This window comes from Dermacentor andersoni, chromosome 4, assembly GCF_023375885.2.
Source record: "Dermacentor andersoni chromosome 4, qqDerAnde1_hic_scaffold, whole genome shotgun sequence".
Taxonomy (NCBI): Eukaryota; Metazoa; Arthropoda; class Arachnida; order Ixodida; family Ixodidae; genus Dermacentor; species Dermacentor andersoni.
The window spans coordinates 173195652-173208798 of NC_092817.1; the positions used below are offsets into that span (position 1 = coordinate 173195652).

At 49.7% G+C, this 13147-nt stretch overlaps 1 protein-coding gene across 1 annotated transcript in view; it reads right to left on the reverse strand.

Moving 5' to 3' along the window:
* Positions 1 to 10681: 10681 nt before the first annotated feature.
* Positions 10682 to 13147, reverse strand: part of LOC126530682 (arginine kinase) — an 87204-nt gene continuing 84738 nt past the window's right edge. Inside the window, exon 10 of the mRNA XM_055070720.2 lies at positions 10682 to 12706. Coding sequence (XP_054926695.2) covers positions 12564 to 12706 — 143 coding nt within the window. The 3' untranslated portion in view covers positions 10682 to 12563. The remainder of the gene's footprint in view (positions 12707 to 13147) is intronic.

Genomic DNA, 13147 nt, shown 5'->3' on the forward strand with positions numbered 1-13147 from the left:
TGACGAGACCAAGTGCAGCGCGAAGAGCTGCAAGTTCCGCAGCCGCCGGTGTCATTGGGTGACATGTCTTGAAACTGATGGTGGTGACTTCAGTTTGACGCAGTTCAGTTTGAATCAGTTTCACGCAGCGCGACGTTCCAAGGCGGCTCACGTGCGTGATGACAACACACTCACATGCTGGTTCGACGAGGACAGGCAAGTCCGCGTTGGGAATGGCGACATCAATGTCATAAATTACACCTGCTGTGGATGCGTCATCCATCGACATACAGAAACGCACTTTGATGCGTCCTAGCTCTGAGATTTGCTTCAGTTTTTCGAGCGCGTTTTTGGAAACATCGACTGCGAGGACATTATTGCGCGTATTTATCCGAATGTCCTTACCTTCATTCGGCACGACCCCTTCCAGCGCAGAGTTTTCAAAAAACGAAACGAAATCAAACCAGATGATTATTGTGGGACAAGATAAACCCCAAAGTGTCCAAACATTTAAAGAGTGTATACTACACTCTAAAAACGAACGTACGTCCTTTAGGGCACATCTTGTTCCAAAACAATAATCGTCATGTGTCTCGCTTCACTAAAAAAAACATAGGCAGAAACTCCACTGGAGCTGTCTAATTATGCGAAAGCACTGGACCACTTGCTCATCTCCAGGCAGCCCAATGTCATTACCAATCTTATAAAACTTGATCTGACTAGTGTAAATCCTTATGAACCCTTATCGATCGTTATCAACCTTGAATTCGATCTGACTCTTATTAACCATTATGGGTGGTCAGTCTTATCACACATGATCCGACACTTATCGGTCCTTCTCAACCTTATGATTGTTCCTACCATTACAAGCCTTTATCGCTCTTTAGCACCTTATTTATCCACGTCTAACCATTATCAACCGTGATAAGACCCATATAAACCCCTCATCACTCCTTAAGATCCTTATCAACTCACTGACTGCTTACCTGTCTGTGTTGTGCGACGCGAAGCGCATGAGCCCTCAGAGGTCGGTGGCATTTCGGTCGTTGAAGGAACGCCCCAACGGAAGGCGCATCCCGCGGCCACCGAAACGCATAGGGCATGTGGCGTGTTTGGCAGTAAACCATGGCAAAACTGGAATTTTCCTATGTCTGCAAGGCGCTCAGTCGGCTCTACATGTGGTCCCAAAGGCGGCTTTCATTCCACCATCACCAAATCCTTCAACAAAGCCTTCATAGAAACTATTCTCCTATGACATTTATTTTGTACTGCCTGTACAACACATTCACGTGGTCCAGATATATTCACCTTCTGCAAGCGAGAGTTTGCCCACTAGATGAGACACTAGGCTTCTGAGCGTGGGGTCGTAGGTTCGAAACTCGCCACTGCCAACGTTTTAAAAGCAGTTTCCTTTGCGAACCTCGCCGGGCTTCGTGGCTGCGGATGCTGCGGCCTGGCTGTTCCCTTGCCGAATAAGCCAACCAATCGTAGCGGAGTACGTGCGACGCTGTGTTCCTTGCAGCACCGCCAGATGGCGCTCGCCTCCGCGCGCAGCGGCGACTCCGGCCGTGCGACGGAAAGAAAAAGAAATACAGCAGTTCCAACGAGTTGGAATCTGTATACAGGGAAGATTTGTGCGAGTGCATAAAGAGGTAAAACACGAGTGTACGCCTGACACCGGATTGTACCGCTAACTTCAAGCAAACAACCGCATTTCCAAATGTAAATCCTGGAGTCATTAACCTTTCCCGGAGCACCTCGTACTATTGTATCCCCGTAGCGCTCTGTGTTTTATTATGACCGCATTTCGCTTCCCCTTTGCTGTTATTGCTTTTCCTGTGTTTCCATATTGCCTTCGTTTATCCATATACCAAGGTATTTATATTCTTTTACCCGAGATATTTTCTGGCCCTGTATTGCCACTGTCTGTTCACTGTTTTCATTAGATAGCTTAATGTCTGATTTTCTAACGCTAAATTTCAAACCTAAATTCTCGCCTTCCTGTCCACAAATATTAATATTAGCCAGAAGTTGCAAATAACTTTGCTTGTTAGCTAGCAACACAATGTCGTCCGCACAAAACAAACCTAGAAGCTGCTGCTCTACTACTGTACCCGCCTGTTTGCATGAAAGACTAAACCCGATATTACTTCCCTCTAGCGCTCTTTCCATCCTCATCGTGTACACCATAAAGAGCAGTGGGGATAAAGGACACCTCTGCCTCAATCCCTTGTTGATGTCGACTTTCTCCTCCCTCCTCATCCCTTCCAATTCAATGCAAATGGTATTTCCTAGGTAAATCTCTCTCAAAAGCTGTAGTCAATCGTCGCCTAAGCTTTCTCCTTCCAGAATATCCGACAAAATGTTGGGGCCTACGTTGTCATACGCTCCTGTAATGTCTAAAAAAGCCACATATAACGGCCTCCTGTCAACTATTGATATTTCAATACCATGAGTATCGACAAACAAGTTGTCATCTAGACGCCTACCGATTCTAAGCCATTCTGAAGTTCTCCCAATCTGCGATTAATCTCTGACCATGCTTGCAGATTTGATTTAATCGCCTGCATTGCTAACCTGTATATCACCGATGTAATGGTCAACGCTCGATACGAGTGAATTCCGTCTTTTTGCCGCGACCCCTTCCAGTTTGTTTCCATCTTCGTCTAGGATATGTTGTTGTATTGTTCCAGACTTCCTGCCTAACATGTTCATGTGCTTCCAAAATATTCTAGGTGCGTACTTGTTTTTCTCACGTATTTCTGACAACCAACGTTCACTTTCACCTTTTATCTTTGCTTGAACCAGTATTTGAGCCATAGATGTTTTCTCCCGGCATATTTCCCATTTTCTGGCTACTTCGTCCTGCGGCAACTGCGCGTTTTAAACTCTGCCTGTGCTCTCGGGATGCTTTCTGCTGTTTGGCGATCGCTTCTCGTATCTCCCTGTTCCACCAGCTTTTCGGTTTCTTTTTTCCTTTCCAACGAGCATGTTACTTCTCATACCGTATTTCTGTCGTAATTACACTTGGAAACTCACTACGTTCTACGTTCCCATCCTGCTTGGCCATTTGCCAAGTACTTCTTCGGCTCTTGCGACTATATTTGTTATTAATGCATCTATCAAATTTGGACTGGTCCTTCTTCGCTTCTTGCTCTCTTTCCCAACTACATATCCCATTTTCAAAATGATGCGTTTATGGTCACTGCCTATGCTCGTCAATGACCATTTCTCTCAACTTATAAATTCCTTCTGTCATCAGACGGTAATCAATGGTCGATTGCGGGTTTCCCACTTCTATCGTGATCTGCCCTTCACACTTAGGCCCTGTACTCGCGATAACGAGGTTATGTTGTTCACAAAGGTCTAGCATTGACTTCCCGTTGTTGCCGGTATAGCCATCTAGATCCTGTATGTGGGCATTCATGTCACCTAATGGAATAATTTCGGCGTCTTTCCCGGAACCCTTTCAGCGCTTAGGAATTCCACTAACTCTTCATTCTTCTCTCCGCAATTATTTCCAGTCCACAAATACGTTGCGCCTAGCCAAGTTTTCTTTCCACTCATTGTGCATGATAATCAAAGATGCTCTTGACATTTTGAGTTGACTCTTTTCCATTTTGCTCCCTAGTGGAAGAGCTTACCGACCCCCCTCCCTTTCTTTCCGATTTAGTTCTGTTGCACGCTTCCCAAACAAAATTCTAAAAAAAGAACATAATTCGCTTCCCGCACGCTGATTGGCTGCGGCGCGTGAAACCGCCCTATCAGCTGACCCTCACGTCAAGGAGACGTTATGAAACGTGTTTGAGCTATTTTTTACTTTTTTTCCGGCCGCCATTCCCGGGCCACATGTTGATCGCGCTATCACGGCGCACATGCGTTTAGCAAGTTAGGCGAGCTTCGTTTGTCGGTACCATACCTGGCTGTTAACGAGTGCAGTGCGCTTTCAAGCATGTTTATTTTCCCCCTGCTATCGCTGAACCCAAGGGCTTCCGGTAGGCCAGAGGAGCCTTAACCGGCCGCTGGGTAGATATCTTCACCTTCTAATAAAAATTCTGTTTCCGTAGCTTTATCAACCCACGTAAGGCGAATGCTAGTTTCGGTTTCAATAAAGCCCCTTGATACTTTAGGTTTCAAGGAACATACGCGCTCCAAGCGGTTGCCATTTATCTTAACTCATTTTTCTACTTTTGTTTTTGCGAAATTTAAGTCGGGCGGAGCGCGGGAAGTGGTTGTCTTCGTGCGTCCATCGAGCTTACCTCCGCTCACCCTTGCCACTCGCTCAGCGATATCACAAGTCGGATCGCGCTTGGTCATCTGCTTCGGTTGTCGTGCCTAGTATGAAGATAGGACAGATAAGACAGAAGCTTGATCAAACGTGCAACGAACGGGAGACGCAGGAAACAGGTCAACCAAGCATTAAATGAAGATGGCTAAAGCGGGGCATCATATGTGCTGCGCGGCTCTGTGGTGTTCTGAAACCGGGGAATTCCAGTTCTGCGATGTTTTTCAGGTTTCCGAACGACAGCAGCTAAGAACAAGTATTTCTCTTTATTTTCTGAACAGGTATTCATTTTGCATGAGTAAACCAGTTCTGTGCAAGCCTGAGTGCACTGACATATGAGCAGTGTCGCTCGACCCATTCGTCATGACGGCAGCTGTCGGTGAAATACTTGTACTGAAGGGCTTGAGTGCGTGTTTGTTAGGCTATACATATTTTGTGCACCCTTTGTCGACACATACAGCCAAGGCTAAAGTAAAGACAGCCGTGATGTTTTATCAAATTTCAAGAGGAACGACGGCAAGGTGATGTACGCACGTAATTTTTCGTTCCGTTTGTATGCACCACTACTAAGATATCGTACTGAAGAAGCTTTAAGCGCTCTATTTTATCTGAATTTTGGAGCGTAGACACTACTATACGCTCGGCTACCTTGTTTTAGGCTCAGCTTCGGTGTGTGCAAGTTTTTGAGCACATGTATGGTGAGCATTATATTACTCCTTCATGTTCATCTGTATGTATTCATCATGGCCAGCGTCATCCTCTTCAGCGCGCGGCCTGAAAAATAAACCGTCGAGGTTTAATAGCTGTCTCGCAAGTGGTTGGGGTTTGCACAGCAATCAAGTGCGTCAAAAGAAAGCGGACTTTATTGAACGAAACACACTCTTATATACATACTATCAGAGGGGGCGTTACAACCGAGTGCTCGTGTGCATGACAGTGCATTGCGTGGCAGTGGTGAAGGCTGCTCTCGATCCCTTGGTCCTCTACGACTTCGAGTTTCCGTGGAGCTTCGTTCAGGTCGCCGCTTGCTCCGCCTTACCGCCACCATGCCCCAAGAAGATCCACCAGGAGCCTCCGGCGTCACCGTCTCTGCCCCACCGGCCGTTCCTTCGTGGACCGTCAGCACGCGGCAGCGCGACCCCGGCATGTTCGCTGGCCCTCGTAGTGACGACGTGGACGACTGGCTGGACAATTATGACCGCGTGAGTGAGTCTAGCCGGTGGGATGATCTTCACAAGCTTCGCAACGTCGCATTCTATTTCACTGATGTTGCCAGGGCTTGGTTTCTTAACCACGAGAGCACCTTGCCTGCGTGGGCGGCGTTCACACACCAGCTTCGGCAGATTTTCGGTGCCTCCAACGTCCGCTCTGAGGTCGCCAAGAAAAAGCTTGATGGACGCATGCATCTTCCCGCGAAAACATACACCTCTTATATCGAAGACGTCCTCGCCCTCTGTCACCATGTTGACGCCACCATGACGGAATCTGATCGAGTTCGTCATATCCTAGAGGGCATTGCCCACGTCGCGTTCAGAGCACTGGCGATCAAGAATCCGAATACCGTTAACGATGTGATCGCGACTTGCCAACAGCTGGCCGCACTGCAGGCCGCCTGTTGACAACCTGTCGCCTGTGACAGGTCTCGTTCCTCGGATATGGACCTGCGTATGCTGATTCGTACTCTCATACGCGAAGAGCTCCAAGCGTGTGGCCTGCTCAGTCCTCCCGTTCTTCAGCCTCAACCTTCGGTTCCTGGCCTGCGCGACATCATCAAAGAAGAGCTGTCCCCCATGACCTGCGCTGCGAGCTGTGCCCTTCCTTCCGCATCGACCTCGTATGCTCAGGTTGTGGCTATGCAACCAGCGTTCGTTCTGAGAGCGCCTCCTGCTCCCGCTACTTCTCCCAACCATCTGGCGACTCTAGCACCCCGTCCGCCTGCCACAGCATTTTACACTACCCGGCCTTCGCCCCGCCCCATTTATTATCGCGGTATTCGCGGGCGCATATCGCGTTTTCGTCGAAGACGACAACAGGACGAACGCCGTGGCTACGACGTTTATGTGAGAGACCCGTTGCTTCCTCCGAGTCCCTACCAGCGCCGGCTTTCCCCACGCTTTCTCCACCTCCCGAAGCGCTTCGCAACTACCGTCCAGGGCGCCGCCGCTCGCCCTTCCCTCTCCGACGCTCGACATCACCCCTGCAACCGGCCATCCGCACTCCTGAATACCGTTCGGAAAACTGGATGGTGCTGTTTATGGAGGGAGAGCTGCATGGCTCGCACAGACTACTATTCCTACAGCGTGCCCGGTCAATACTTTATTCATGTGGGTAGAAGGTGTACGAGTTACAGCATTGATTGATACGGGAGCAGCCATTTCTATTATTCACGCTGGCTCGTGCTCTCGTCTACGCAAAGTTACTTCACCTTACAATGTAACTCTCCTACGTGGTGCAAATAATGTTGTGATTCGGCCATAGGCGCTATGCACCGTTCGAGTTTCGATTGACGGGGTACGCCACCTCATCCAGTTCGCAGTGTTGACTTCCTGTGCTCACATGCTTATACTAGGGTGGGACTTTCCCGTTTCGGCGTCTGCTTTCATCTCGTGCCGTCAACGCCTCGTTAACTTGACAGAGACCGACAATTCCGACGACGTGCACGAACCGCGCCTTCGCTTGCGAACTGCTGACGGTTGTATGGTGCCCCCTGGCCGCGAACAACTCCTTGCAGTGAACTCTGACATCACCGATGGTGACGTTTTAGTTGTACTGTCAGCCCTTGCTTATCCAAATGGATTGCTCTGGCACCCAGCCTTGTTCGCTTCCCCAACGGCACGGCCACGTTGGCTGTACTCAACACAACCACTGAGCTAGTACTGCTTCCTAAAGGCGCTGTTGTCATGTGCGTGTTGGACACTCTGCCTGTCTCTGTGCTTACCTCAACTACTGCTGTTTCACAACCAGCGACAGCTATCGATGCGGTCCCTGCTTCTGTTCTCACTAGTGCCATCAGCACCGATCTAACGTCACAGCAGACGGAGGAGTTACTGGCGTTGTTATCCAAGCATAAATACTCCTTCGACGTGCACGCTCCTCTTCTGGGACAGACTTCTGCGACGGCTCATCCCATACACACGGATGGAACTTCCATCGTGCGCCGGCGGCCATATCGCGTTTCTTCCACCGAATGCCAGATCATCGATATCCACGTTGCCGGCATGCTGAAACGAAACATAATCCGCCCATCCTCAAGCCCTTGGTCGTCACCTGTCGTTTTGGTGCGTAAGAAAGAGGGATCAGTGCGATTTTGCGTAGACTATCGTGCCTTGAACAAGATAACCCGCAAAGATGTATATCCACTGCCTCGAATCGATGATGTGTTAGATTCAGTACAAGGCGCTGAGTAATTCTCCAGCCTTGATCTACGCTTCGGATACGGGCAGGTCCTCATGCACAAAGCAGACAAGGAAAAAAACCGCCTTTACCACACCCGATGGACTTTGCGAATTTAACGTAATGCCTTTCGGCCTGTGTAATGATGCCGTCCCATTTGAGCGGTTGATTGACACCGTACTACGGGGCCTAAAGTGGAAGACTTGCTTATGCTGCCTTGACGACACCGTCATATTTTCGTCGACTTTCCATCAGCACTTGCAGTGCCTCGACGAAGTCCTGACATGCCTCTCAGCTGCTGGCTCTCAGCCGAATACAAAAGAAGTGCCACTTCGCCAGCAAAACCATTAAAGTACTCGGACACCTTGTCAGCAAAGAAGGCCTTCGACCTGACCCCGATAAGATTACCACTGTCCTCCGCTTCCCCAGGCCTCAACGCGCCAAAAACTTGCGTAGCTTCCTTGGCCTACACTCTAAAACAAAATTACACCCTTTGGATTGCATCTTAATTGCCACACAACAATAAACGTCATCTGTCTTATCTGCATTTCCTTTCTTTAACGCTGCGAGCCCGGTACTTCCCAGTAAGGAACGGCATGCGCGTTATTAGCATGACATAGCATTCCCGGCAGGAAAGTAGGGGGCGCGGCGTTTTCAAGGAAGGAAACGCAAGCAAGGCAGATGACGATTATCGTTGTGTGGCAGACATACACGTTCTTTGTTTGAATGTTACTTACTATACCAGTCGCATATTTGCTGGTAAGCTTCCTAGTTGTTCCCCTCCAATGTTAATGTTTTTTTCCTGTACTCTATCCAGCCTCCGCGGATGGATGGATGGATGTTATGAGCGTCCCCTTTGGAACGGGGTGGTGGGTTGCGCCACCAAGCTCTTGCTAGTATACGGCCTAATGTCCTACCTAGGTTAAAAAAGAAAAAAAAAAGAAAGTTCACGATGAATTCTAATAACAATATTTTCTGACCCTTATTGCGAACTTTGTTTTTGTACGTATCTCTTTTTTTGCCGTTTACCTACTTTTCTTCTACCAATCTTCCAATCGCATCTTACTAATCTGTATTGCAGACATGTTTACTTTTCCACTGCTCTCGCTGAACCCAAGGGTTTCAAGGAGGCCAGTGGTGCCTAAATCGACCGCTGGGCAGACATCTTCACATTCTAATAAAGCATGCTCCGTCGTTTCCCTAGCTTTACCGCAGCAAGCAGATTCTTCTTTCTTGTTGTATCTTCAAAAAGCAATGAGCTTCCCTTTGAGTTATCATAAATTGTTTCTTTCCTGATTTCATAATTTCCCCTTAAGTAGTTGCCGATGGCAGGTCTCTTTTGCATTGCCGCCACCCGTGAGATTATTTCAGACTCTCTGACTTTGCGCTTGACGTTCTTTGTAGCTGTGTTGCCCACCCTACAGGCCGCATATACTTGCTGGTAAGCTTCCTAGTTCTTTTCCTCCACTGTGAATCAATGTTTTTTCCTGTACAGATACGTCAGCACTCTCCCAGCCCATTTACTTTCTTCCATATTGCTCAGTCGTTCTTCACACTCAACTTTACTGCGAGCTTCCCTCACTTCAAAACTGCGTGGAGCGGTTGCGTGGAGGCGAGCGCCATCTGGTAGTGCTGCAAGGAACCCAGCGGCGCGCGTGCTTTGCTGTGATTGGTTGGCCTATTCTGCAAGGGAACGGCCAGGCCGCAGCGCCCACGGTCACGAAACCCGGCGCGGTAGGCAAAGAAAAGCTTCGCTTTTGGAAACGCCAGCAAGCTCAACTTCGCGCATCCGCGGCAGCGGCATTGCGTTAGCCTCTGTGCAATGCCTGAATGAAGCCCTTCCGTGTAACTTTGTGCGGAAATTAAATAAGCACAAACTCGGGGTGTTTCGACTGCCTGTCCGCTCACCCAAGGCTTCGCTGTACGTAGATTCCAACTCGTTGGATCTGCTGCACATTCTTCCTTTCGAATTTCTCCAGTTTTTTGTCTTGATGGAGCGCATCGGGTCACGCGTAACGGCCGGACAGGCCGTTACAGACGTATTTCGTGGGTAAGTCGCCTAAACATGCTTGCGCATCAAATGTTTGCACCCTTTGGCTGAATTATCGTGTTCCACAGCGATATCGTCTGCCTTGCTTACTTTTATTTTCTTAAAAAACTCTGCGCTTGCTACTTTCCTGTCGGGAATGCTGTGCCAAGCTGATAGCGCGCACGCCGTTCGTGACCTGGAAGTACCGGACGCGCAGCGTTGGATAATGAATTGAATTCTGGGGTTTTACGTCCTAAAACCACGATTTGCTTAGGAGGCACGCCGTAGTGGGGGGGCTCCGGATCGATTTTGTCCAGCTGGTGATCTTTAACGTACGTGCTTTGAATAATGGAAAGGTACGCAGGATAGATGGTAATAATTGTTTGGGGAGAAGATAAGCCCCAAAGGGTGCAAACATTTTTTAGAGTGTATGTGCAGCACGGCTGTCAACTGTGAAAATCTTCAGCGCATTGTGTCTATATAGACCAGGAGTATTGTTCTGGTCACTGTCGAATTCCGCAACGGCGGCATTTTTTAACCAATCAGAGAGGTCCAGAGGGATGGAACGTACGGCGCCTCTGATTGGCTCTGAATGCGGCCATTACCGAATTTGACTATAGGGCAGAATTTGACAGCGTCCGGGATAACGCCAGGCTAATTGTAAGGACCCTGCGCTCGTTCGTCAGCGTGCATTTTTTCTACACGCTCAGCGTTAAAAAAAAATTAAATTATGGGGTTTTACGTGCCAAAACCACTTTCTGATTATGAGACACGCCGTAGTGGAGGACTCCGGAAATTTCGACCACCTGGGGTTCTTTAACGTGCACCTAAATCTAAGTACACGGGTGTTTTCGCATTTCGCCCCCATCGAAATGTGGCCGCCGTGACCGGGATTCGATCCCGCGACCTCGTGCTCAGCAGCCCAACACCATAGCCACTGAGCAACCACGGCGGGTCACGCTCAGCGTCGGCAGCGAACAAAGGAAAAGTGCAAGTTGTCCTGTTTATCGATGCTTTATTGACGTTGTCCGTCGGACAAACCTTCCGTTGGGCTTCCCGCCAAGAAAAATAGCGGCGCCGTCCCCCGCAGCTGCGCCAGTGACTGGAACGCGGCTCGGAAGCTGCTGTGCCTGGCGTGTTTTCCCTTTGAGCATGCCTATGTGTGCTGACTAGAGTCGAGGCTATGGCGAGTCTGTCTGTCCTCCTTACGAAGAGGTAACCGAACGAGAAGAAAAAAAAAGAAAGTGTTGACTAGAGTCTTGCTCAAGAGGTGGCTACAGTATGCGCTGCGGGCTACGAAGAAACCAGTGGGAAAAAATAAACGACGCTAAGGGCACCACTCACGCATCATCATCATCACGTTTCGTTCGCAAAAATAGCAGCACCAAGGAAGGATTTCCTTCTCAGCCTTACACGTCCTCGGCGCCACACTGCGGTCCTGGCCGCCTCTTTCCTTCGAAAAATAGGAAGCAGCATTTCGTTGAAGCCTCTCTGTTTGTTCTAGCGTATTGCGAAGCGGTATACTGCGAGTCTATACAAAAATGAAAAAGAAAAAGCGACAGAGAGTTTACAGTACGCTGTACTTTTCGTGTTTCTCTCTTCTGAAAACCGCGGGTGGTCCTCTCTGAAACTTTGGCGGTTTTTAGAACTGTTCTGTTCCAGGGGTGCTTTTATGGAGGCCGGAGTGAGCGCTAACCGGCGTCTGGGAGAAAGAGGATCGTCTGTGGAATTGCAGTGAGGTATAGGGGGGACCCGTCGATGTCGGCTGGAGTAGGAACGCGGTCAACCTTCATTTTATTTGGGACAAACTGTCACCGAATGACTCAGGATGCGATGTATTTGCCGTTTCATCAACGTTTCAGAACTATAAGCAATAACCCCGAATGCTGGCGCCAGCATGGGCCGGTGAGAGCAGTGAGACCGAAGCAGATGACGTCATCTTTGACGTGATGTGTGCGAAAGTGCTACCGTCGTTGAGGTGGACGCTCTTTGTGCAAAACCAGCTGCAGACATCTTGTACGACCACTGAGTGGAGCGAGTTTCGCGCAGGTATATCCATCTCTAGAAAACCACATCGCTGCGACTGGGCAGTAATAGAGCAGTAGTCACAACCACATACGTAATCGCGCAGCGTTTAAGTAAGTAGTCCTGGCACTCGTGTCGTATGCCGTCTTATAGGCTTCTTGAAATGTGGCACGAGTGTTTAAGAACGAACGGACTTGGACACTTTCAGGCCGACATTGCTTGCAATGCAATTGTGACCCGACCTTTAACACTTCCAGGCTTTTATACCAACCGTAGTCAAACGCATTGACGTTAGCCTGCACTGAGGAAGTCTTCGGAAGCGTAACAAAAGGTGTTTTGTAAGATTAGGTAAAAAAGAGCGTAGCTGTTGCCTGCCACCAATGCTTCGGACTACTTTGTTGAGTTGTTTCACCCAAGAGCAGTAACCGTTGCACACGTGCGCCCCTTAGACATCCTTGGATATATCTGCGGCAGAACGCTTGCGCTCAGCACGCACCTAAATCTAGGTGCACGGACGCTCCCGAAGTTTATTTTTTACCCAATAAATGACTTCTCTAGCAGAGCACACAGAACTGGTAGCTTCAATATGATCAACACGGTGCGGCCCGTGACCTACGGTGACTTGGCGCACACATCCCTGGGGATCATCGCCAGGCACAAAAAATGAAGGCTGATCGAGTGCTACCCCTCCAGCCGTGCACCGACGGCGGCAGCGAGGGGGCGTGTTGCCCCCGCAGCCGTGTTCCGGCACGAATCGCGTCGTCGTGCCTTACAGGGCGCGCAGCAGTGCGCGCATCGGGACAGTGGAGAGGAGGGGAAGGTCAGAGGTGGTGGTGACTTGTGGCGCCCTCTCTAGGCGGCTTGCTCAAGCTTGATAAGTTCTTGAATGCCGTCCTGCATCTCCTTGACGGCCTGGTACTCGGTCAGACCCATGCGGCGCTTGTTGGAGATGTCGTACACTCCGCCCTCGCTTTCCGTGTGTTCTCCGCGCGTGCCTGGGGAAAGAGAAGACAGCGGCGTTTTAGATGAGCAGTTCCGCATGGCCGTGCCTCGGAGCAAGTATACAGCCTAGCGAATGTACAAGACATACGGAAACCCGCGAACCATTGCAGGCGCATAAAGCCCGCTTCACATGCTAACAAGGGTCTGCGATTCCGGCCGCAGCGGCTGCAGAAAGCAGTCCCGTGCGGCGGCGCGGAGGAGTTTGGACTTCGCACAACTTTCTGTAGCAGTGCGGTGTCTGAGGAACGGCAGCGCGGCAGCAGCAGGGTGTGACGTATGTGATGACGTGTCAGCGGTAGCGCGCGCTGGTGCATGGCACTTCGGCGGATAGCGAAGTCGGAACACACAGAGCAAACCTTCCGCGGCAGAACCGCGGGGCAACATCTCGGAACGTTTCGCGAAGCAGAATTGCAGAACGTAGAACAGGCTAAAAA